We start from the raw sequence: 26,355 nt of genomic DNA on the forward strand, positions 1-26,355 counted from the left end.
TTTGCATATTTGCAAATTACATGTTTAAAATTAAATTTAACATAACCCTAATCTTGCTTTCAGATTTAAAAAAATAAATAAATGCTGGAATAACTTCAGAGATTTCTGTCATATGTTTAGGGATGAAGTGACTTGGGGTTTAATACAGCTCTAAACTGGGTTATGCTGTCATTCTTCAGTTTCTTCAGACAAAAAGATATACAAACTTTTGTTAATCTCTCAGATCTCCAGACAAAAGGAGATGGAGACAACAAACTACAAGAAATCAGAAAAAACAAGAAATAGCTGCAAATCTACTCCAATATTCTCTGCTATTCTAGGGCATTTAGCAGATTTGGCCAAATCAGTGATTCTCTCAATCGCCCAAGGCAGAGAGTGAGGAGATGAACATTGCATGTTGAGATAATCAGTAGGGGCATCTAATATACTGGTGCAGAGAAAGGTAAAGCTGCTACTACTGTCAACATCTGTGAGATCTGACCACAAAAATGATAACACTTGCTACTAGGATACAATGAATTAATTTTATCTCAAGCTACTACATTTTAATCAGTAACAGTTAGACAATTTGAAGATAATATAACTCTCTTTTTATTTTCTCCATCAAGTTTTTACCTTCAACAATGTTGAAATCAGGGCTGAGCCATCTGCCAAAGTGAAGAATGGAGCTCCTATGTCAATTATATGCCATGCTGATATTAGCAAAAGTGCCAATTTCCACCTACAGCATAATATTACAATTTTTAAGGATGGCAAGCTTGTATATATGATTGTATCAGACAAAGAAGTTGCACGATATGAAGTACCTATCGCTAGATCTGCAGATACAGGAGACTATGAATGTACTGTGAAAGCAGATGGAAAGACAAAATCTAGTAAATCGTTACATGTTTGGGTAACAGGTGAGTATTCTTTCAAACATGTCAGTTTTCTAAGATACAAAAAGAGAAACCTCTCAGGGTGAGTGACAATAGCCAGTGCTAAATAGGATATCTTGCAAAAGGTTTTTTGTCCTTTGACATCCCAGTGCTTTACAAGAGTTGAGTACTAAGTCCTCATATTAAGGCACAGAAATGAAATCTCAGTCCCAAGCTTACCTGGCAGATCAGTGACAGTCAAAAATTGAATTCATGCCTCCTGAGCCACCTTCCCATGCTCTACCCCTGAGACTAGAGAAAGCGTTATTTATGAAAGCTTGCACCCATAGACTGGAAATACATTGGTGGGGGAGACTAAATTACTGGAAAAGCTGGAAACAAAGATTGTCACCTTGTAATAGCTGTTGCCAAAGCTAGTATCAGTGGTGGACTACTTTTGTAGATAATTTTATATCTGTCTTTCTGTCTTGTTCCTTCATCTTTTCTGAGAACAGGGGCAACCTCTGTCTATACTCTTTCTAGTCATGTATTCTTGACTGAAAGTGATGTTTTGCCTCTTGGAAAAGCAACTAGGAAAACATTTGTTCTGTGTTAAATAGTTACAATAATATAGTTACAATAGTAAATAATAATAATAGTAAAACAAACAAACAAAACAAACAGATCCAGTATTTGCAAATTATTTGTATCTGTCCATTAGCATAAATCAATACCATAGTCATCAGAGATGGATCACTGCATCACCCCAAATCAAACTATTTCTTTCCTTGTTTTCTGCTGTAAGGAATGACCAAACCAATCCTGACTGCTGAGAAAAGAGAAGTTTTAGAGGGTGAAGTTGTAAAATTACGTTGTGAGCTGCCAGAAGAAGTACCTCCTTTACAGTTCCTTTTCCGGAAGACAAAGACAAATTCAACTCCTAAAGAAAAACTTGTATTTGAGGCATACAGGAATTTTTCTACAGCGGAATTTTCTGTTGAAGAGGGGGATAATATTTTGTACTTTGACTGTTTTGGTAAGAGATTTGTGAAACATACAAACTTTGAACTTGAAAGTTCAGAACCCAGCAACAGAACACTTGTTACTGTCAAGGGTAAGTTGCTTAACTTTTCATTTTACATTTCTTTGCTTGCCATAATTAAAAAGTTGGATTCTGATCTTATATGTATTCTCTTTCAGAACCATTTATAAAGCCTTCTCTGATCATCAAGTCCACAAGTAATATTACAGAAGGAGACAGGATAGAGTTTGAATGCTCAACTGTAGTAGCTCGAATGCGTGACATTGAAATCATACTTCAGAAAAACAAAACAATACTGAATAGTGTACGAGATGAGAAACTTTTGAAATATTCTGCAGTTGCTACTCTAGAGGACAGTGGTGAATACCTGTGTAAGGTGGAGCAAGGGAGAGCATCTAAAACCACCAAACTGAATGTTGTTGTGGCAGGTAAGACCTCTGTTCACCTTAGATTTTACTCAGTGAAGAAATATTTAAATTTGAATTTGGTAGATCTGCAAAGGTAATGTCCAGATCCAAGTATAAATTTTCCCTAATTTAAAGGCTATTTAGATTTGGACTTCTGATTTTTTCCAGCCGCTAATACTTTACAACTAAAATAATACTTTCAAATACTTTCCACATATGGGATGTAGATTCCAAGCAATTGTTACATTTCTGTTTTCCCTGAAAATATTATTATATTACAATAGCATGATGGGTTTTTGTCCTGATTGTAATCTTTCTCTATATGCTTCATTCTGTATAATTTGGGATAGGCAGTCACATTCTTTTATGCTCAATTTGAATGATTTATCTTTTTATCTTACAGAGTTATTCCCCAAGCCAATATTGTCTGCTTCTATGAGCAAGCTTGATGAAAATAAAGAATTAACTTTGAGTTGCAGCATTAGTGGTTTTCGAAAAGCTAACTTCTCTATATTACGGAGAAATTCAAATGGAGACATCTTGTTGAAAAATTCTAGAAACCTAACAATGAGAGTTAATGTGAATGATACTGGATCCTATATCTGTAAGGCTGAAGTAAAAGGAATAGTCAAGGAGAGCAAACCTGTAAGGATAAGTGTTTATGGTGAGTAGATACAGAAGGTTAGAACCCAGTGGAAAAAAAAAAGAAATCAAATCCATAAACTTATAAATAGGCTCATCTTTTTACAAATCCGTCTCTTCTACTTCATGAACTACAAGGGTGTTCATAAGTTTTTGGAATATTAATTTCTGTGAGATGTGCTTACATGCTTTAGTTGTAGAGGATTTGACCTATTGTTATCTTAGTCAAGTGAGGCTGTTACAGGCTTGGCCCTAGAGGAAAGGAGATAGCATGTCTTCCCTTCTGTCCTGTTCACTTGGTTCTGCTAGGTGCCAAATAAACTCTCGTTCATTACCATTTGCAGGAGCTGGGAATGATCTGCAAACATTTAACTCACCAGTTTGATCTGAAACTCTGTCAGTAGCTACCTTGAATCTCTTCCCCTGACCCTCCAGGCAGAAAGCCATGAGAGACAGAGGTCATCTGGATGACTGTACTCCAGAAAAGCCAAATTTTTTGCTATCTATACAACCCCCTGACCAGCACACTATTTATAAACACCCTAGTTTCCTTCCCCATCATGGAACAAGCACAGTCAGTTCTCAAGTCTGTAAAGGGGGATTAATTGGGTTGTAACTCACTGCAGAAACAGAGGTCCCTGATTAGATGCTAGAGTATCCATATCAGATAATACATGTGATGTTACTTTACCTCCAGATTATTTTACTCTATATATTTGCTCCTTGGGTAAGAGCTAGCTCTCGAGTTTGGATGATCCACAGCTGTTTTACTGACCTTTTCTTGTTTTTCTTTGCATTCTGCTTGCATGCTGTTTTAGTCTAAATCATATATGTATGTTTTGTTATCTGTTTTTTCTTTGTTCAAGTCATCCTCTTGCTTCCATTCTGTTGATGAGCAGGAGCTTCCCATATAGGCTGGGTGTGGAAACTAGCTAAATAGTGTATATTTGTATGTTTTATATAAAATAATATTGTATCTTTGAGTCTTATGTAATATAATTGGCAACACTTTTTTTCTTCCCATTTTAGCTCCAGTCTCCAAGCCAACTCTTTCTGTTGTCAGTGGTTTACCGGAGGTGGTGCTGGGGAAACCTCTACAGTTGATCTGTCGTTTAATGATGGGAACACCGCCAATAACATTCACATTCTACAAAGGAAATGAAGTTAAGAAAGTGGTAATTAATGACACATATGCTACATTCTTGGATGAAAATATTAGACAAAATGACAAAAGAGGGTACAAATGTGATGCTAGAAATAATCACTCTAGCGGCGTGAAAACTAGCAATATTCTCAACATCACAGTAATAGGTAAGTCTGTTCAATGCTTCTTGTCTAATGCCATATTTTGATTCTTGAAACTGCTTGAAGTGGCATATTATAGACTAAGCAAAATAGATGCTTTATAAAAACTTTATAGTTTATTATAATAAAAGCATTATTTCATTCAAAATGTTTATAAATCCTTGTTCAAATGGAGTAAAAATAGTTGGAGATCTGTATCAGACTATTTATCAATGAAGTAACAATCTTGATAGTAGTCAGAACTGAGTTAACTACAGCTGAGTTTATTTTAATGCAAAAGACATCTGACTTGAAATCCTGTTGTAGAAGTAGTCTTACTGGCAAAGCATAAATGATTTCAGTGTTCAAAAATTTGAACAACAAAAGCTGTTTCAGTAAAATAACGATTAAAAAATTCAGAACCAGATCAATTTTTTCCACATTTGATTTCCATGGGTCTGGATTTATTGCATATGTAATGATATTGAAGTTATTTCTATGAATTTCCTCACCAAAATACATGTAAGCTTGCTAGCTAGATTCCTAGTAAAAATAAATAAATAAATCTACACTTTCAGTAATCTCTCTAAAAATCTCTGTTATTAATTGCAATTTTCTGAGGCACTGAGCATGTTCAACACCAGAGGTTGCAGTTCCTTAGGAGCTCTGAAAGTCAGTCTATTATTATGCTGTATCTGCAAATAGTAGTTACTGGAAATGAGCAAACTGATCTGCAAGTATGAAAAGTTACTTTTGTGCCCAGCTTTAAGTACAATGACTTTACTAGCTTATAACCCTTAAGAGTGAGAGGACTGAATTGCACTGCTGAAATGTCCTGCTGTAGTGGGATATTTGAAATAAGGGAAATAAAAAAAATAAAAAACATGCATCTGAATCTCTGAATAACCACAGACATTCCTTAACACAGGATGACGATATTCAAATCTAGAACATGAGAAAGCCTGTAGGAGGTACTGCAGGAAAAACAGAGGCTGCATTAGAAAGGGCAAAATTCCTCTATCCATGAGGTAGCTGAAGCTTTAAAAAGAAGAATTGGAAGGCTATAGAAGAAAGCATGAGGCTTGATATATGCTGGGTATCTTAACACTACTTCAAGAAGGAGCATGCTAGTGAAAAAGCTGTGATTTGCAAGTGTGCAATTGGTAGATGTGAAGAGCAACTTCAGGAAGCAAAAAACTGTTTCATAGTAAGCTACAAGAGTCTGATACTGATAACTCTTAAAACATACGTGCGTGTTGGTTCTTACGTGGGTAAGAGTGTCTTGTTTTGGTGGGATTTTAACCATCATACTGTATTTCTGTAGATTTGTTTGGTGCTCTCCGAGCAGATGGTAGTAAATTTTCACACAATAGTTCAGATCCTAGTGGTTCAAAGGAGTTTTCAGTGTTGTGTCCTAGCCTGAATCCGAATTGTGTTCATTTTAAAAATATAAACTTGCTAAAAGGTGGATTATCTCTGAGTTTACTGAAGAAATGTGAGTTTTGACATTGAGTTGTACATGACTAGAACAGATATATCCAGAATTGTTGCATTTCTTCTGTGTCAGTTGGATTATTGCACAGCTGAAGGACATGCTCTTCGTTTTCTTGGCCTCTAAAAAAGTCTCAATTGACAGTATTTGCCTTTGCTTAGATTATAGAGCTAGGAGTGCACATCAAGTTCATCAGTTCCACTAGGATATGCTTTGCTAACACTGGAGAGAAGCTGAAATACAAAACTGTGAAAAGCTTTATCCAGTAAAATGTAAAGTCAAGGTAATTTGAAATAACGAGTAACAAACAAATACAAAGCATAATCTTAGTCCTTTAATAAGTGTCTATTTCTATAGTGTCTTACACATCCTTGCTAGAACTAGTGTATTGCAGTCATTACAGCAGTGTTTCGGGATATACTGTGACACCGTTCGGAAATTCTGAATAGAAACTTGCATTTTGGAGCCTGATGAAACTATCTTCTGCAGCTATTCTCTCCTGATGTGGTTGTTTTCTCTCCTGAGTTCTGTTTTCTGTCCTTTCTGGCTATACTTTTCTGAAAAATAAAGTAAAATTCTGGCTATATTTTCTGAAAAAAAAAAAAAAATTGTTTTATATAGCAATCCTCTCACAGTCATGAGGCCAGTTGCAGTAGCCCACATTTTGCATCTAAATCAGCTTCCTAATATAAACGCAGCTTTCATGACAAGCGTCTTTTCATATCAGATTTGGCTTCCTCGTTTTGCTTCTGTGCCAGTGTTGCCTTGATGACTCCTCATTTACTTCTGTCTTGTGTTATCCATGACCCTGCTCCAAACACATTAATAGTTCCAGAAAAATTTTGTTCAGTAATTTTAGCAAAGCAGGTGCTTCAAATCCAAAGCATTTTGGGAAGCTAGTGACAGTCCACTTGCATTGTGCCATAGAAAGTGTTAACTGTATATACATTTTTTTTCCTGATGCAGTTATGAGTGTTGATTCACATGTAAGATATTTGTAAGATAGCTCTGTATATGTTATTTCTTTCATTAGTAGCCTAAAAACTGTATTTTCACTATGCATATTCTTACAATTTGTTCAAATGTAGACTATTTTATTTTGTTTGCTATATCCTGTAATCTTTAGAATTTAGGACTTGCTCATGCCTTTGATGCATCATCTGACAATGTTTACTATTGTTACGAGAAAGATATAATGCAGTTAGTATAAAACAGTGTAACCCTACATAACTATGAAAGCATAGGTACATAAATTATTTATAATATATATAAAATAATTATAAATAATAATTATATAACTATAAATAATTATAATTATTTGTACTATCAAACTGCAGAGTGTGTTATTTCTGAAAACCAAATAATTTCTAGGTTGGGGCCTGGTGGGAATCTGAAGGAGTTTAAGAGGCTGACTTCTGTGGAAATGGATATAGTTTCCTTCTGTGTCTGCTTTGCTTCTTTATGATGCCCTCTTTATTTTTGAGTGTATAGAAATATTTACTGGAGGATGCAATCTGGCAGAGATATTTCAGAACAATACTGTGCATTCACTCTGTTTCGCTAAGTAAAATGGCATTAAAGCAAGTATATCTACAATACAGTATTTTATCATCAAAGTTATTTTTAATAGCAGAGAGATGTTTCATTTGTGCCTTTCTTTGTAGTACCAATCAGGAATGCCAGCTTGGGCAGTATTCCATATGGGGATGTGGAAGATGGCAGTGGGACTGCTTTTCTCTGCTCTGTCGAAGAAGGATCTTGGCCAATCCACTTCAAGATTTTTAAAAAAACTGATCACGATACTCTTTTATATGAAAAAACTGAAAGCACAGACAGAATCGTGTGGCACAAGGAAACAATGAGCAGGCAGGATACAGGGACATATTACTGCATGGTTTCTAATCGAGCTAAGGTGAATGTGAAAAGCCATCCAATAACCATCAATGGTAAGTTAACTTTTACAATAAACTGCATACTCTGCTATCGTGGCAGGTGAGGTCATGTTATATGTAAAGTTACTAAATGTAAGGGATGTTATGAAGTATACCTGCCTTACTTGGTTTTGTTCCACCATTGGCAGAAGTTAGACAGAGAAACATTTATAAACAGAGGTTATTTTACCTACATACAAAAGCTTAACAGATGCTCAAAAGCCAAAGGAGTCATATTAAATTAAAAGCAACCCTTTGTTGTACTGAGATGTCTGTCACAAGAGCAAGGCTCACTAGCGACCTTTGCATGCAAGTCTCCTTAAAGACTTTCAGCATTGTGTAGGAAGGTTAATTTGTAGTAAAGTAAAAGCTCACTTTATGCAGAAGTTAGTAATGATGACCAGTCACTGTATATACTCTCTTAAACATGTCTTCCGTATTTCCAGTCATCTTAGCATCTTGGCAGAAAGGAGTCATTGCTGCATTTGTCCTCATACTTATCGTAGGAGCAATAACTCTCACTGTATGGTGGTTTTTATGTAAGAAGAAAAAGGGTAAGAAATGATTCTCTTCTTTTTCTTTAGTAATTAATGTATTGCAGTAAAAACATTGTATCTGCTTCAGGAACAACGGCCCGTGGGGGTGAGGCCTTGGGAAATGACTACATGTGCTTTTAAAAACCTAAAAGTCTGCTTAAAAATGCATGGTTGGGTCAAATTAAGCTGTAGGTGTGTTGAAGTTACTCAGGTATCTTAGGCAGAATAGGGAGAACATCTAACTAATGGTGCTGGAAAGGCACTAGTGGAGCACATGTTTTTGGAGGTAGGCCAGAATTGCACTATTCTGATGCAATCCAAGGTCTGGAATTCAGACACTTCAAATGTAGAGGAAGAAGCAGCCTGAGGTGCTTTTTGCTCCGTTACAGAACTACAACAATTTGATTCAGTGTCCCAACTTGGAGGTAATTGAGATATTTCTCTAGTCTTCATGAAGGAAATTTTAGAATATTAGATTTCTTTTTCTCCCCACACTAATATAATTTCACTTTTGTGTTTGTCTTTTATTATTAAGGTATTGATCTTTTGGAAAGTAAGGAAATCTAGTTTAAATGAACATCCTGTGATATGGAGTACATTGCAAAATATTTTGGAAAATTTCGAGTACCTGGATGTCCTAGGCAGCTTAAATTGACCAGGCTGAAATTTGAGGTTAAAGAGCTTAGCTTCACTGCAAAAGAGACATTTAAATGGGATGTAGAACACTAAGTAATTGATTTTGTAATATCTAAGAGAATTTACTCTGATTTTGGTAGATAATTGCTGTGTGTTTTTTTTTTTAATTATTTTTTTAATTATTATTTTTAAATTATTTTACTTGTACAGTATATTAATAGATGCTTTTATTCTTCTTTGTCAAGCTAAAGAATCATCCATGGAGATGTCTCGGTAAGATAGCTTGCTTTCTGGTAATGGTGAAGTATTTCTGTTTAAAGGTTTGGGGCCTTCCACCATATGAATGTAGTTTATTATGGCACACACCTGCAAACAATAGATGGTTGTGCTTCATGCACCACCTGCTTACACAACAACAGGATGAGGAAATACTCTAAAAATAGAAAAAGGACAGCTAAGAGAAATACAAGAATGTCAGACCTACATTTGAATGCATTTAGACATTAAATTAAAAACACCGAAGTCTTAAAGTAATGCAAGAAGGACCACCTTTGATTTAAAGCTTGCTTATGGTTATCATAAAGACAGAAACAAAATTTTCATTAGCTTCAATACTTAAGAAATTGTAGTAGTCAGCATAGACAATGACTGATATTTGCATATCATCATGTTGATTTTATTGGCTGTTATGGATAATTACATAAACTTTTATTGGTTTGCTCTTCAGATCTGCCTTGGCTACAAACTCAACAAATGAAAAACTGGCAAGACAGCACAATGATGGAGACTACTATTCTGGTAGGATATTTTGCTGTAAAACTAGTAGTAAATTGACCTAATGACCTAATTAAATATTTATTCTAAGATCTGGACTTGCATGGTTGTAGTTTAGATGGGGGCCAAATTTTTGGTAATCCTATAATCACAATAACATCCTCCAAAGTGTCTTCTATCATTTTGAATTTGCATAGCTTTTTATGAGCATGTCTTATACAAAGACTTGTTTATAAATCTGCTCAGGCACTTCTACCAGGCAATCAGTTACCAATACTACAGATGGAAAATGATGGTAAAAGAGAATTACTTCCTCATTTTGACAGATTTCTGACAGATGCAAAAAATGAGTTCAGAGAGCAAATTTGAGTTGTGGCATGTGCTCCCACAGTCTGGCAGCAACATAGCAATGTTAACTTGCCCTTACTGGTCACTTTCTTTCCTGGATCTCAGTGCACTTCATGAAATAGGTGGACGTGTTGTTTAGAGTACCTGCTATGAGCAAAGTTATCCTGTTTTTTTTTTTTTTTTTTAACCTGATTATTTAAGAAGTCCTACTCACCTTTGTTGCGTGACTGTCTTTTAGATGTGAATCTAAAAGTAGAATTTCTCCTATGTAAATAAACAATGGCAATACGAACTGCAGCTGTTTAACTCATTCATTTGATTGGCTTTAATAAATATTTTCTCAGCTCAACTTTTACTTAAATATTTTAGGATCAGGTTACATTGAAGATGGTGAAAATCACATGAAATCAACAGATGAAAATAAAGGTAATTTCAAACTTAAACAATAGATTCTATTTTTTTTTATTATTATTATTTTTTTTTTTTTACAGTTGAAGGCTGTAATGTTTTCTTGTGGCAGCAGTGAGGATTTGATAGGTTCAGTCCTTTCCTCCTCCTCTCTGATAGTGGAGAAAACTGACAAATATAGATCTTTTTCCTCATGTGCAGAATGGAAATGACAGGACCCATTTCTGAACATCATTGTGAAGTGTAATTAATTTTGCTGGATTTGAGGCCTTCAGATGGAGGACAGTTTACAACTAACTAATAGTAGGAATTTTAAGTTCTATATGACATATATTAAGAAGCATTTTTTATTTATTTTTTTTTCTACAGACTTATTTTATTTCTCTGTCTTTTATTCCTTTCTACAGATCTTGAAATATTTAAGCGTTAAACCTAAAAATAATCTGTTATGAATCAGAATAACATGACCTGCCAAATGCCTTGACACACCACATGGGATAATATCTATAATCATTAAAAGGTGTCATCAACTACTATCATCTAGCATATTGTATTCTTCATGACCAGTGTTTTTAAAATATTTATTCAAAGAATACCACTTAAATATGTGGATAATTTCACAGAAAAACTTGGAACCAACCTTTGGAAACTCTAGCTCAATTATTATTTTTTTTCCTTTTTTTTTTTTTCTTCATATTTTTTTCTTTTTTTTCTTTTATCCTACCTGTTTCAGATCAAGTTAGCTCTGATGTAGCAACCTGCATGTGTGCGGGAAATAAATGGTTTTAATCTTTATCCACTACAGATTGGGCAGCTTTGTTAAAACCAACTAGGTTATTGCAGATCTATGTACCAGATACAGAAGCCTATTATTTATATAATTCTAAAAATAACAGTAACCATTCTGTATTTGTATGACAATAGCTTTTACTTCAGCAAGCAAGAGGAAAGAGCTTATGGTCAGTGTATGGAACTTAGCCCATTGTGGCCCGAATAAGTCAAATTAGAAATAGAGACACCCTCATGTAAAACAAACACACAGACAGCTGGAACATAGGAACATAAAGCTGTATCGATCCTCAAGAATCTTTCCTATTGTAGGATGTATGTCATTTAAACTTTGTTATTGACTAATATTTCTTCTGAAACAGTTGTTGTTTTTTTTTTTCTTGACTTTTTTTTTTTTCCTTCTCTCACCAATGCTATTGCAATGTTGCTCCAAAACTAATGCTGTTGAAAGGCTGCTCCAAAATTTTACAGTTCTAGTCATCAGATCTTTTTGTTCTAAAGAACCTGCAAGCATTTCTGCAGGGTTCCAGTCTGCCATAAACTTTCCAACTTTTTCAGAAATCCAGTAGAAATCCATCTAGGAAAACCCCGAGGAAAAGAGCAGGAAATAACAGCTGTTTCTTGTCTCTGTTACATCCAGTTACTGGTCAGCCAGTAGTCTTAGTAAATCATCTGTCTAATCATTGTCAAGCTTTTTGTGGGCATTGTGGAAAGGAGCATTTTGAGGAGGTAGATGGGTGGCCATTGTAAATATTCTAAGGAGAACTTGAAGGGAAACTCTTTATGGAGAACACGAGGGAAAAGTGCTGAAATTGCTTTGTGGCAAAGCAGAAATTGAGAGTATGAGAGGTGATGAGGGTAGTCATGAAGGACTTAGGGAAGGCTTTTAAACATGAGCAAAGTGGACAGTGGGAAGTGTCCTGCCCCAGCAGCCATGCAAAAGGAAGAAAAAGTAATGTCAGGGAGAGACATAGAAGAGAGAGAACCTGTAGCTGCATCAGGGATAGGGGAGAATCCCAGATAACCTCCTACTCCATTTGTGTTGTGACACTTTTGAAGGTGTTTAATAGAAAGTAAGAATTAGGCACAATTCTCACATCACACAGTTTCAGAATTTTGGTTTGTGTTGTACTGCTGCTTCTCAGGTAGGGGCGGACCTTAGGAATAGGTAGGCCTTACACCTCTGATAACTCACGTCTGCTGTAAATAGGGCCTGATCCTGCACCTATCAAAGTCAATGAGGACATGTCCATTAATTTCAGTGGCAGTAGGATCAGGCCCACTGCTCAAGTGAAGCATGCAGTGCTACAAAGAAATATCTTCTTGATATTTTTGGGGCAGGACCTGACCTTGAGAGTGCTGAGGTGGAGTACACTGAAGTTGAAGTATCAACGCTTGATCCTCACAGAGGTAATATACTGTCTGGCATCTATGGTTATGATTTGGTATTAATTCCACGCATGTTACTACTCCCTGACTCTGGTTTGACATTGGCATCTATGAATGTAAGAGCAGGTTGTGCTTTGCATGCATGACGGTTTCATGCCAATAGTGTTCCTTAATGTAGATGATGCTGTGGCCACCATGCTCTTGTTCATTGCAATCCTTCTTCCCCAGGGATCCTCTTGTTCACTTGCCCATCCTGTTCATGTGAGGTCTCTGCAGAGCAGGGCTCCCAGTTAGATCTGTGTCTCTGAGCAGAAAGCAGCCTGTTGTGAATGCTCATGTTAGAGAGTCCAAAGTTATTGACAGCCGTTTGAGGTTAGCCACAGGGTAGGTTAACAGAGAGAACAGAAATCAGAGGAATTGCTTTTGTTTATAAAGGAACTGGCTGAAGGATGAAAGCTGTAATACACTTGTGATAGAGAAGGGAGAGAGAAGAGTGTACTTAGTCTTTTAGTCTGGAGAGGGATGGAGACCATCCTGGGTTTTGTGAGACATCAGGCAGAAAAATTAGAATATTGATACCCAGATAATTTTGGCCCACATGTCTCACAGTAGCTCTATGGCAACAGTATCCAGAAATCATACCATGAGTCTAAGGTATGTGTCTCTGCAACCTTGTCAGAGAAATCTGTTAAAATTTATTCATCAAATGCACACTTGAATCTGTGTCAGCTGGAGAACTGTGATATCATTATACTCTTGTGCTGAAAGCTGTTAAATCTTTCAGACACTTAGAAAAAGTTTCAAGTACCTAAGAGTGAATAAAACCCACCAGAGACATTTATGCTATACCTTAGCTTCTTTGTTTTAACTTAATCAGAAGCAAAGCGATGAAGGAATGGACAAATTTGCTTTTCCCTTGTAGGAAAGAACAATCACTTATTTCGGAGACCAAAGGCATGCTTGTTTAGCTAGTAATACAGGTGTTTGGTCAAAGTGCTCGCTCTTCATGCTTGGCATCAAAGCTCTCTTGCTAAAGCCAGTCCTCCTGTTCTTTTGCTCTTTTCTGACATGCTGGTATCATTCATCACAGAGTTTTCCCTGTATTCTAAGCATGCTATTTATTCACCTCTGCTAAGTTTTGCACTTAGATATCACAGCTGTACTCTTTCTCAGAATAGGGCTAATACTTAATTGTTCCAAATGTTTTCTGAGTGTGCGTTGTACAATGTAGAATGGTAAAGATATACTAATGTATCGCAATTTAAATGAAAAATCCTATTAAATGCAAGACCAGCATCTCTAAAAATAGGCTTTTCATCTCATTTCTGAGATTCGAGTATACCAGACTGAGTAATAAGTGTCTGTGCTATGTAGACTTCCATCATAGCTGAATCCAGTTAAATTGCAAAATAATGTTTAAAAGAGAGTGTATAAATTAGATCAGACTATTCTAACTAAATGTTGACTCGTGTTACAGACCTATGTATGACATACAGAATGTTAATTTATTCTGTAAGGCTGAACCACGCTTCAAATACATTGAGATGTTATAGCTCCCTAATCAATTTCTTGTGTTGCACCCAGTACACAAGTGAATGCATACTTTGGTCACATAAATGGCAACTGCACTGCAAACATTTAATGCATTAATCTTTCAGAGCATCATGAGGTTGCTGTTTAAATGAAAGGCGTTATATGAAACCAAGCTGCAAGTTTAATTCTTTCAGTTCTGCATTGCCTTTAGCAATGAGGAGAGTATGAGACTATTTTTTGGGAAAGGACAAGCAAAAATCTGTTTCATTATATACCCTTGTAGTAATCAAGCACACCCACAAAACTAACAGCCATAAGACTGCCACTGGTGCTTTTATCATGTTGGTGTTATTGCATGAGTTTTATTTCAAATTGAAATACTTATATCTCTCTGTGGGCTATGATCAGTCCTTGTTAGGGAACAGACCTTCGAAATGATCATCTAGCTCCAAATCCCAATTCTGTTCTGATATCACCTGTTTTATGAATGAAGACAAAGTATAGCACACTTGTCTCTTCTCTGGGCATGCAAGTCTCATCCAGCAGACTGCATGTATAGTCTGGTTCCTTCTGCCTTTTGAGAACCCCTGATTTCTTTGATCACTCAGGACTAGCTTCATTTTATTTTATCTGTCTGTTTGTTCCTCCTGCCACTGTTGTCAATGGTGATACTAATCTGAAGAGTAGGAGAATCAGATTTTGTGTATCGTGTGAAAGAAGAGTGCAATATGTAAGCTGTAACAATAGTCTTTGGGTAGCTTTTTGAAATCAGGAATAACTGAATGCCACCTCAGAACAAGTTCATGTAGTTGTAGAAGGATGTACTCTTTGTGTTAGCGGGTAAAGGACTAATACATTTTAAAGCAGTTGTAGTTTTCACCCTGTTTTCTTCAGCCACGTCTGCAGTAGCTGGCCATTTATAAAATGATTTTTAACACAGTGTTACAGTGAATAGGCTAGTGCATCAAAAACTTGGTATGCGCTGTGGTTCTGTGGTAAGCAAAAAAGAACAGGGTTCATTACAATGTTATGCATGGTGGTAAGCTTGTTAAGTACAAAGTTTTGCTGCTTTGTTTTGAAAGTCTACATGGGAATAACTTGATACCTGCTTTCTAAGTAGGGGTGAAGAGGCTACCTCAAATATGGGGTGGAGCTGGAGCTTCACAAGCCAACTTTTATTTGGGGTAGTTGTAGTTGATTGTTAATTTGATATTTAAAGAGGCAGTCATTCTCAAGAATGATTAAATTGAATATTTATGGAGGTTATATGCCTCACAAAAATATAATACTTACCTTTTCTAAAGCTTAGTTGTATAGAAAGATGGCAAATGATTTAGACCTTTTATTATTAATATGAGCTAAACCAAATGTCAGCACTAAAGTAAGATCAAAAAATATCCATACAGTGAGAAGGGAGAAACTGCTAATCATGGATAATAACATGCTGCTGCTTTTACTTCTGTAGCTGGTTAGTCATCTGCACGGTGGCAACATTATAAAAGTCAGTGGGAACAAAATGTCAAATCATGAAAGTAATTTCTCCAAGCGCTGAGACAACTTTTGGAAGATTAGCAAAGAAAGTAACATGGGCACTGTCATTAATTCACAATTCAACGTAATGAATTTTCAAAACAAAAAGCTAAGGAAATGCCTCCCACCAAATCTTCTCAGAGTCAACAGGAGTATATTTGGGATTGCAGTCTATTAAAAATTGTGTTCCAAATGAAACGAGCTACCTTTCATTAAAATTCTTAAAAGAATACGTCTTGCTTCACTGGAAATTTGTATTGAGCATTTAAGCAATAGTCCATAAGTATAGGATAAGCATTTCATGATCTTCAGACTATTTTGCAAAGAACATTCATGCTAAAACTGCAGTGTGAACGCTGTGATTAGGTGCTTTGTGAAATGTAGCTCCTACTGTTGAAATTAATAGTAGTTTTCCATCTTGATTCTGTTGTATTAGGTCCCAACTTTTAATGGACACTTAACAGAATTAACAAAAATTAAATTAGCTTTAGAAAATTAGAATGTAGTGCCAGAACAACTGAGGTTCTTCAGAGCAATGCAGAACAGTAACAGTCCTTATTTTTAGTCTGGCTGCAGATCAATATGCCTGAATTCTTCAAGAGTTTTTTATAACTAATATGCAGGACTTTGTATCCAGAAATGTGAATTCTCTTTCCATTTTCTAGCAGACAGGATACAACCATCTTCATTTTATTTTTATTTTTTACTTCACACAGAAAAATCTAACTTAGTGAAGATCTAAAAAACAAAACAAAGAGTCTAACTTCAGTGAAGATACTCAGAAATTAGAGGAGATATTGATAGAATTCTGAGATTTTCCAAATCACTCAGTTCAAATGAAATTAATGAATGTTTCTAAAATGCTTTGTGATCCTCAGACAGCAAGCTCCTAAGCTCATGCAGGCAGGATGGCCTTTTATACCAACAGAAGAAAATAATTTTAAGCATACAATTTTCTGGAGCAGTTTGCTTTAATACTAATCTAAACTATGCAAGAAAGCAAGGAAATTGCTCAAATCTTTTACTTGCCAGAGCTGCATTTACACTAGCTGTAGAGAAACTGAGTTCTTCAGCTTTTCAGGCCTTTGGCCAAGGCTTTGCCCTTCCCTACTGTGGTAACTGTCTATAGTTATAACATGTGGTATCAAAACTCTGTGGGTAGGTTTTCACAGATGTCAAATAGGGAGGGAAAAAAAAAAAAAAAGAAGCTTTTTGCTTTCCACCTCATAGAGAAACAGAAGTTTACAGAGCTTGCAACCCCGCGGGTGTGAAAAATGGATGGCTAAGACTAACACTGCATTTGTGTTCCCAGTTGTGTTGTTAGAGGCATAAATCTTTTCTTTCTGCATTTTCTTATTACCTTCTGTCTTTGCACAAGCCTTTTCAGCCTTTACTCTGCTATGTCCACCTGATCTCAGCACAGCAATGGAAGAGTTCTGATGTAGTGAGGAACTGAGAGGAGACACTTCCTAGTTAGCACCTAAATAGAAGATGTGAAGTGTGAAATCTGTGGATGTTCTTCTGAAATATTTCTCAAAGAACAGCAAAATAGATTGGTTTTGTGACTCTAAGATTTAATCAGGTTAGTTGCCAAAATCAGGCATAGTTAGTCTTCCAAATTATAGATCTCGTCAGGTCTGGGATCCCTAAAAACATAAAACAAATTGAAGAAACTCTTTTAAGTGATCCTGAGAAACTCTTCTCTAGTGTTAGATGTTTTTGTAAAAATAAAGTAATAACAAAGTCAAGAAGATTATTAGAATGTTATTTTTTTTAAATGGAAGGTTATATTGGTCATCATTTTATATGTAGCAGGTGAGACATTTCCCTCTCAGAACCATATGGTCTGGATTTGGGGGAGGGGGTATAGCTGTTTTTTCTTACAGGCTCCACAGGCTGATTGCTGCTTATGTAACTATTTCCTCTGAAAGTAAAACAGTGTGTTCTGTTTGTTTAAGGAGCTTTTCGTAAGGCAAACACAAAAAAGAAAAGAAATTGATTCTGTGCCAATACATTTTCCAGCTCCTGTACAGAAGGGGACTGAAACAGTTTATAGTGAAATCAGAAAAGCTAATAATGGTAAGTAAGCTAGTGAAAAAATAAACACACAAAGGAAGCATTTGTATAGATATTAGAGTTAAATTTGTGACTGAATAGAAGATAAATGCCTTAAAAAGCAATCCAGGTCACATTAGAACATTCCAAATAGCAGCTAACAAATCACAGGTGTTGATAAACTGTATAACACCCTCATATTTTCTCATAAACCAATGATATTCAATGCAGTGAGATTAATATTTGTAACATCTACTTCATTTGTAACATCTACTTCATCAGCATTGCATAAGCTTGGCCTTGTGTCAGGATGTGAATCTGGAGGTGAACATACCCCATTAGGGACTAGGAGGCTATGTTGTGATTCAAACCCATCTCAAACTGCAAATGAACGCTTCGTCCTGGTTGAAGTGTTCAACTTGTTGGACTCTTCAACTTGTTGAAGAAGTGTTCAACCATGTTTGCTCTGCATTATAAAATATTACACTGTGTTTGGGCATAACCCCAGCAAATATCTGTGAAGTCTACAACAGTAAACTCTAAAAACCTCTAAAGCAATAAGATCACTTTAGTAGCATGGGTTGTTACTCATTTGTTTTAAGCACCATCAAAATTGTCTCAGATATGCCAGCCACTCTGCCCTACATGTGTTACCTCCTGTAACAAAGACTTTGGGCATTATATTGTATGGGGGCATTAGCAGTTACCAGTAGTTACCATCTATAAGTGCTCTGGTAGCAATGAGTTCAGACACAGTTGGTTTCTTAATAGTTTGTCAAAGACTAAATGAGAAAGGATTTCCTTTACTCTCTTTGTATTAGAAAGTCTAGGTTTGGGCTGTAAACTCTTCACTTTTTCTCCCCATCCATGTTATCAAGTGGTTTTGTTGTATACTATATTTAATTTTTGATCTTTGTGCTTTAATTTGCTATTATTTTCTGTTTTATAAGGCATGTCCCACTCCCTCCAACACAATATTCCCTTTCTAAGGAACTTTTCATGTGAGGGTCTCCAAGTACTTTACAAAACATAACTGAATTTTTCCTTGTGAGGACTTCCAAGTCAGTTTTATCTTCATTTTACAGCTGAATAAACACAGAGATTAGGTCACTTGTTTTAAGGTAATGTGTTCAGACAGTGACAACACTGGGAACAGAATTTCAGAATCATGAACTTCTGCCTTGGTGCTGAACCTATACATTGTACTAATTTTTCACAGCCTTGCAGTTAAAAGTAAAAACATCGAAGAACAGCCTTAGGCTCTTCATGCAGAATTGCCTGGCAGCATCATAAGGAAAAAACAACTCATTTCAGGCCTAAGCCCAAAAGCCACTAATATTCTGAAAAGTTTTCCAGTGAGCATAGATTAGACCTGTAACAAGCTACAGAAGCTGACTGCGTAACCCCTTGCTTGCCTTCTGCTGAGGTGTGAAGCTGAGTATTATGCCTCTCACTATTCCTATTTTTGACAAAATGGAGTGTTAGATATTAGAAGGATGTTCTGTGAGTTGCAGTGTAACCTCAAAGGATGGTATGGTGGAGCTGTAATTCAAAGCACTTATTAAACTTTACTTGCTGTAATGTGGGAACTGCAATAAAATGAGATATGATTGAAAGACTGGTCTAAATTAGCCAAATGATATGCAAACAGCCCTTAATCTTGCAGTCCACCTGCTCTCTTATGCATAACATTCTACAGTTTTGGTTATTCTTGGAAACATAGTAACCGTTTATTGTTTTAATCACGTCTGTTTTTCCTGACTGATACACAGGAAAAGTGTATCAAATAGATAAGCAGTGCATCACATAGCTATGCAGTTGCTTTGGATAGCTTTGCTCCAGTCTATTTAAATGTAAAGTTTGCTTTGACTTTTGATCAAATCTGACTGCAAGGTAGAAAAGTATAAATGCAGTGGAGGATCCTTAAGAAATAAATCTTAATAAGTACATGAATATATTCATGGAAGTATATTAACGGTCAATTCTGAAAGATATTGAACATTACTAGTGCTTGCAGAAGGGGGTTTACCTTTATGTTTCACTATGTTTGATTATTCTTTGAGATTTTTGAGCAAATGCCTGAGAGTACAATCTCCTTCAGGAAGTTAAAGGTTCAGACAAATGCAACCTCTAGGAAAATTATATGAATTGGGGAATTGGTGTTGGCTACACAGTTTGATAGATATAACACCCAAGACCTAAAAACGTTTTTTTTTTTTTTTTTTTTTCCAATATTTGCTTGTAAATCACTTTTGTGGTTTCAGTTTGTTAAATTAAAATTAATCAAGTGCTTCATAAACAGATATGTCTTTTCAAGGAGTTGCCTGTGCATTTCAGAAATTGTGTCCATTACAGAAGAAGCTAAAGAGGTATCAGTAGTTCTTATGTCTGATGCAATTATTTGTGACTGAGCCAAATTACTTTTCCTCTTAATTTTTCAGATTTTACAGAAAATACGAAATGCCTCAGCTTTAAATCAGTCCTTAAGTCCAAACTGTGAGGAATGCTCACAATTAGTATCAGGTCAATAGCACCTCTGCCTAGGAGTCCTTCACATCTATCAAAATAAGCTAATTTCCTTAAAATACTGCTTTCTCTGGCTGCCCTATGAAAAGGTCAAAGTATATTGGGAGTCTGGGGAATTTCCAGCCAAGTCCCACAGCTATTTTCTTTTGTTCAGAACAGCGGCAGTCTGAGACTTAAGCAAAACAGACAATTGTCTCAATCATCAGACTGCCAAGAGTGATAAAATGTGGCCCTGCTGCCTACTTTGCCTGTGCCTGAGTCCCAGCAGGCCAGGCTGGCAGCTGGTGCTGTTCTGAGGGAGGGGTCAGGATGTGTCAGACGCTAAGTTTGGCTGGGAGGGTGGAGGCTCTTTAGAAGCATGATTTACTTTCATCGCACCTTTCATCCTCCCATGAGGCTGTATGGGCAAGAAGTCCAGGCAACTCCATACTGGTTCTTTCTCGCAGCTCCACCCCTTCTCTCAGCACTGGTCCCAGTTCTTGGGGTAGCACAGTTTTGATCACGTTTCTGAGAAGATGAGCCAATTGTGTTTCACAGATCTCCTTATGTTTTCCAGGGCACTCCCTGGGGAATGCACTGTATTAGTAAATCCTTGCTCCTTTGGTGAACTCAGCCTTTGCTGTGCATTAGATCCAAAGCTCACAGAAGCCAGTGATAGTCTTTGCACTGATCTTGATGTGCACTGAGTTGAACTCATAGTGGCTTATTGCAAGATAACTGCTCTCTCTCTCTTCCTAACTTCTCATCAGGAAAATGGAAATCTAGTGAACAGAATGCAGTGCTAGCCTTCATGCTGCTAAGTCTGGAAAAGTGAACTGGTTACTTGGAGGCAGCTGCAGTGACGAGACAGGAAATTCTAAAAATCCTATTGCAACCAACAATGTACTATGGAAAAATAAATATATCCCAGTGGAAAGAGGCATGAGAAATCTCCATTGCATCCAGTGCTTTGGAACAAACTATTAAAAATCAGTCCCAGCAATCAGGAAATCTGCTGCAATACTTTCCTGCTACTGAGCCTAGGGCTTAATATCTCTGTACTTAGCTAAAAGTTCCCACTGAAAGCCTTTTCCAGCATAGAGAAAACTTACAAGGTCAGGAGATTCATGACATTATTCAAAAGTCAGGTTTTATGAGCACATGCTCAGTTCCATGCAGTCTGAGATCATGCAAATATTCTCTCTCTTCTCCAAAATAAAAACTCAGTGTATCTTTAGGTTCTAAGACATGCTAGACCAAAGCGTCAATCTGAGACATTGATTCCAGAGCCAAATGCTGACTCTGGCTTCAGCCAAAAGTTAGGCAAAGCCAGGTGGTTTCACTAAGACACAAATGTGCAGGGAACTTCTAACCTTGGTTGAACCTGAAATACAAAGCACAATTGCATGCAAGCCCCTGTGCAAGATCTATTCCCAAAACTGCCTGCCAAGATTCCCTGTTAGAAGCTACTACTCCAATGAAAGACTTGGCAGAATATAGTATGTGCCTGTAGTTCAGCTGCTTCTGCTGGTATTCCAGCATCTTAATTTTCACCAGTGTTGGAGATGGGCTTGAGATGGATTGTAAATTACAACTGCTCAGGCCTATGTTCTCTTCTCCATAGCATCTAGCAATAAGAAAGGTCAGACTAGATGAGGATGACACTGCCTTAAATTACTGCCAGTAATGTATTCTTCTGTAAAAATATGTTATTTGAATTTTAAGCCCCATCAACTAAAAGCAACAGCAAGAATTTAAATCCATCAGAAATCCATAAAGCACCTATACTTTGAAATCTTTTAGAAGTCAGCAGCACTGGCTCTTCAGGTCATTTATCTCTGTTTCTCTTAACAAAATATGCAACTCCTTATTTGCCCTGCTAAAGAAACTTGACCAGATTTTCTGTGTATGACTAGAATCCAGCTTATCTCTATTTCCCTGTTATTGTTAGTAGGGGAAAGTCAGGTATTGTTTGAAAAAAATCTATGTTCTCTTTCATCACAGTAAAATCAGTTTGCTTCAAGTAAAATTAACTTCATATTTCTAACAGAAATGAAAAAATAAGGTTGTGAAAAGATTGATGTAGCAAAGAATCAGCATAAGCACCACATCATTGTGCTGTTTGCTGGTAACGATTTTTTTAAATAAAGAAAACCTAAACATTGATGATGTATGCTGGTTTACCTGACTGGTACCTTTTAGAAATCATATGGCCTTCTAGCAGTACTTTTAAAGGACACATAGTGTGACATCTTCCTGGTAGAGATATGGTCCTTAGCTAGAAAAACACAGCGTGTTGGATCTGGGTGACAGATTACAAGAAGGTGAGGTTATCTGTCATTGTGACCTAGTAGCTTTGGAGTAGTAAACATCCCGTTTTTTGAAGTTTGGAATTTATACAGAATTTCTCATTTCCTCCTTCCTGGAAGCACAATACATTGTCACAGAGGGCTAAACTGCAGCTCATTAATACTTTACTTCATAAACCTTACATATAGTTTTGTCCACTTAAGGTCAAGCTTTGATGTAGCAGTAGGTCAGTAGCATTTTTGTTCGCTTCTGGCTGCTTGCAGAACACAAAAAACTTTGTGTGTTTCCTATGTAACTTTTTATTTTCTTTCTTTTCAAACTGGCTAAACTTATAGCCATCAATTTCATATTGAAATTAAGTTTATGCACTGATATAATGTGCTGTAGTTGCCTGAGTTTTTAGCCTTTTGTTAGCCTAAACATTGTGGGTAGAATTATCTTGAAGAACACTCATACTGTACTGTGAAAGCAACATTCAGGTAATGTGTTTCTCTGCATTCCAGAAATTGCACCCTGATTGCATACTGTGTTCATGATGTTGCTTTCAGTGAAGACGAATCACAGGCATGTAATAAAAATGCCTATGGTAGAAACAATAAATGTACATGGTTGCAAACACAAAGGCGAGAGAAAGAGACTTAAGCATTGTTATCTGCAAAGTTAATTTCACCTTATTCAGTTTCCTTGTTCCTTGTGCTGGCTGCCAAGGGAGTTTCTTAAGGTCTGTTTACAGTAGTAGTATTTTTTTGTGATATCCTTATATTTATTTCAGAGCAATTCTCAAACTTTGAATGTCTGCCTATAGGAGGACTGATGCTGTTACTTGCTATTTTAAAAATACTTAGAAGCATAAAGAGATTACTCCACATTTATAGAAAAAAAAAAACAAAAACAAAAACAAAAACAAACAAAAAAAAACAAAAACAAACAAAAAGAAGAAAAAAAAAAACACTATTAAGATTAACCCAGAGCCCAGTCCATACCCTCTGCTTTGAATGTTAGATCTCTTGACACAACTTCTCTTCACTGAATTTGAACCTTAATTGAAGGTAACAGTTTTACATCATTGCAAGATGAACAAATAAATTTATATTAAACATAACAGGCTGTTTGCTGAAACTGATCACTCCTCAATGTGCTACTTAATTATTTACACATTGAATTTTGTTTTGCAGATTCTATGGAAAACAGGCATTCTGTAAGTATGCATTTTTGTGTAAGCAAATAAAGCTAGGAAAGTTGGGTTGAGATTATTGTGTATCTAATGAGATGGAGTTCTACATTTTAGTGTTGCTACATTTAATTTTTTGTTGTAGTTGTTCAGAACCTCTACTGGACAGCTACTGGGCAATCCCCTCATAAATATTCTTACTTGTCAGGCTTTCAGTACTACTTTATAGGATGATCAATATAAAAGCCTGTGGAACTGACTGGTGTTTGGTAGTGCTGGTCACGGGAGGTAAATGACAAATACTGATTTTCCAAGAGTTTGTGTTACACACCTGCATAACTTTGGATATGTGCCATAAATATTCATGCTGACAGAATGGCACAAGGTTGGGGATGGCTGATGCTTGCTTCAGGGTCCTGATGGAACTGAGGCACTCAAGATTCAGATATAGAAGCCTGCTAAGCTGGTTAACATATCACTGAGATATATATATGAGATATATATATGAGATATATATATATATATATATAGTGAGAGAGACACTGTTCTAGTTCCATTTGTAATATCTGTAGTGTTTTTAGTGTCAGTGAATCCCCTCAGGGTGTGTTTGTTCACATGCACACACATTCATTCTATGATTGGGATATCCGGAAAAGTGAGGTCCTTCCTAAAATGTGAAAATAAAAGTTAAACTAAGGAGGAATGTCTGATCACTTGGGGAAGAAGTCACTTACATTCACGGAGTGTTTCCTTCTGGGTTCATTTTCATGCACTGACACAACAAATGGGATGACTCTGTGGGCTGGTGGTGAAAACTAAGACACTGTATGAAATTTTGTAGGCAAGCAAGTTTTTACTTCAGAGTACATAGATATGTCACAGCTATGTTTTTCTGAGAGGTGAGAACAGTACCATATGTGGAGGAGCTCAGCTAAAATTTTAGGGGTTTTACAGTGGTTCTGCAGGCGGAAGTATAATATGCTGAACAGCTTTATAGGACTAAGAAGTCAGTGAAAAAATAGAAATTAAAAAAAAAAAAAAAAAAGACAATGACTTGAACAAGCTGTTCTTCTGCTCTCAAGAAATCTGATTCAGGAACATACATTTCAGGAATACTTCTATGAATGTTAGATAAGCTATCAATCCAACCTCTAACCAGGGTTTAGAAGGTTGTTTGTTTGTTTTTTTTTTGTGGTAGGATTTTTTGCCATCTGCTTTGTGACTTTGGAACTTTACTTAAAAAGAAAAAAGAGAAAGACTCATAAATAAGAATCACAATAGCACAGTCTGCGTCAGCTTATGGCATCCATTTGAATTTTGAAAGTCTCCATCAGCACTCATATCCCCCTGGGATAAAAAAGCAGTCCATTGTATTATTTACAGACACTGGCAGAGCACTGAAGGTCACAGATTGTGTTACAATAAACAGACATATTAACAGGCCAATGGGGTTTATAATATCATTGTCTCTCTTAGTTTAAAGGTTTGCTTTTATTCTTTGCTCTCAATTTTCTAAAAATAAATTGAGCTAAACCCTCCTCTGTGTTATACCAGGCATTCCTTGGAAAGTCACACAGAAGAAAGTTTGTCCCTGTCCAACACAAAAGGAAAAATGGTCAAGAGTAGCTGTGACAGATATCTGGTGTCTGTTCTGGGAGTGGTTGGTTGCCCCCCTCTCTCCCCCTTAGATTCTAAGGGGAAAAAGTGTCAAAGGAGGGCAGTCTTCTTTGTGTTGTCTGTATAAATCGTTGTTAACAGTAGGAGAGTAATAAACTTAGATTCTCTGTAAAACTAACCTCGTTTTCGGAAACAGACCAAAGAAACCAGCATAGAACACTTGCACATCTTATCCAAGTTTTCCTAGAAATAGTCTTCACATCTGTAACAGTCTCCTCTTCAGATACTTTTCATGTACTTAATGTAGTAACAGTTCACTGTAGCTCATTTTCACTCAGTGCATAACTGAGGTTTGGTCCAAACGAGGAGTTGTTGGTCCTACTCAAGAAAAGGAAAATGCTCCTCATAAAGTGATCAAGTGGCTTAAACTTCCTCCCCAGCTGTTCTGCTTCTTTACAGGCAGCTGAAATATTTGGCTCAGAGGTGCAGCTGCTTTTGGTCTGCTACTCCCCTAATTTGTGAGTGGAAGGAGGCCTTCAGGTGCTAGCCTGGCCAGCAGATATCCTCATGGCATGACATGCCAGATGGATTACTTACCTATGGTGACATATCAAAAAACTTGTAGAATTTGCCTCTGTCTAAGCAGTAACAGGTATTCCAGAAGGGTTTATGGGACAAAAGGCACAGCAACAGAGACAGCCGTGTTTTGCTAAGAGACAGGAGGACATGCAACATTTTTGCTTCAGTAATTATGGTGGAGTCTCAACACCAGATCCCACTGTCTCACTTGCTATGTTCAGACAACAATGTGGGTTCTGCTCCTCAGATAATTTCTGTTAACTTACTCTGTTCTGCAGTGATCTTCCTGAAGTCACAGCCAGATCAGAGTACTACACGGTGGAAAGGAAAGATGAAGAAAATCATTTTAATAATAAGTGCTAGCCTTGCTCCCATCCCTTTGCCTCTCTATAGTTTCTGTCAGAGTAAATATAATCCAGGATGGAAATTTAGGAACTTTGCTTCATCTTCCCTGAGAGACCGTTATAAAATTGAGCTCAGGGCTCAGACAGTAAATGTTGTTTACTAACAGTAAGTGTTG

The 26,355-nt window shown here is 36.6% G+C and overlaps 1 protein-coding gene across 9 annotated transcripts in view; it reads left to right on the forward strand.

Moving 5' to 3' along the window:
* The window catches only part of PECAM1 (platelet and endothelial cell adhesion molecule 1), a 42,499-nt gene that overhangs the window by 12,791 nt on the left and 3,353 nt on the right, over positions 1 to 26,355 (forward strand). For 3 of the 9 annotated variants that reach the window (XM_084491874.1, XM_084491875.1, XM_084491870.1), the window contains 13 exons: positions 609 to 902; positions 1,663 to 1,971; positions 2,058 to 2,327; positions 2,710 to 2,970; positions 3,978 to 4,259; positions 7,389 to 7,670; positions 8,102 to 8,209; positions 9,073 to 9,100; positions 9,555 to 9,625; positions 10,319 to 10,375; positions 12,488 to 12,556; positions 17,621 to 17,677; positions 23,644 to 23,666. In XM_084491874.1, the coding sequence (XP_084348000.1) occupies positions 674 to 902; positions 1,663 to 1,971; positions 2,058 to 2,327; positions 2,710 to 2,970; positions 3,978 to 4,259; positions 7,389 to 7,670; positions 8,102 to 8,209; positions 9,073 to 9,100; positions 9,555 to 9,625; positions 10,319 to 10,375; positions 12,488 to 12,556; positions 17,621 to 17,677; positions 23,644 to 23,666 (2,046 nt within the window). In that variant the 5' untranslated portion in view covers positions 609 to 673. Of the gene's footprint in view, positions 1 to 608; positions 903 to 1,662; positions 1,972 to 2,057; positions 2,328 to 2,709; positions 2,971 to 3,977; positions 4,260 to 7,388; positions 7,671 to 8,101; positions 8,210 to 9,072; positions 9,101 to 9,554; positions 9,626 to 10,318; positions 10,376 to 10,558; positions 10,661 to 10,764; positions 10,892 to 12,487; positions 12,557 to 17,556; positions 17,678 to 23,643; positions 23,667 to 26,355 lie in introns of those variants that run through there. The other 6 variants (XR_014684497.1, XM_084491871.1, XM_084491872.1 and 3 more) reach the window with 6 other exon arrangements.

Source organism: Aythya ferina (assembly GCF_964211825.1).
Source record: "Aythya ferina genome assembly, chromosome: 18".
Taxonomy (NCBI): Eukaryota; Metazoa; Chordata; class Aves; order Anseriformes; family Anatidae; genus Aythya; species Aythya ferina.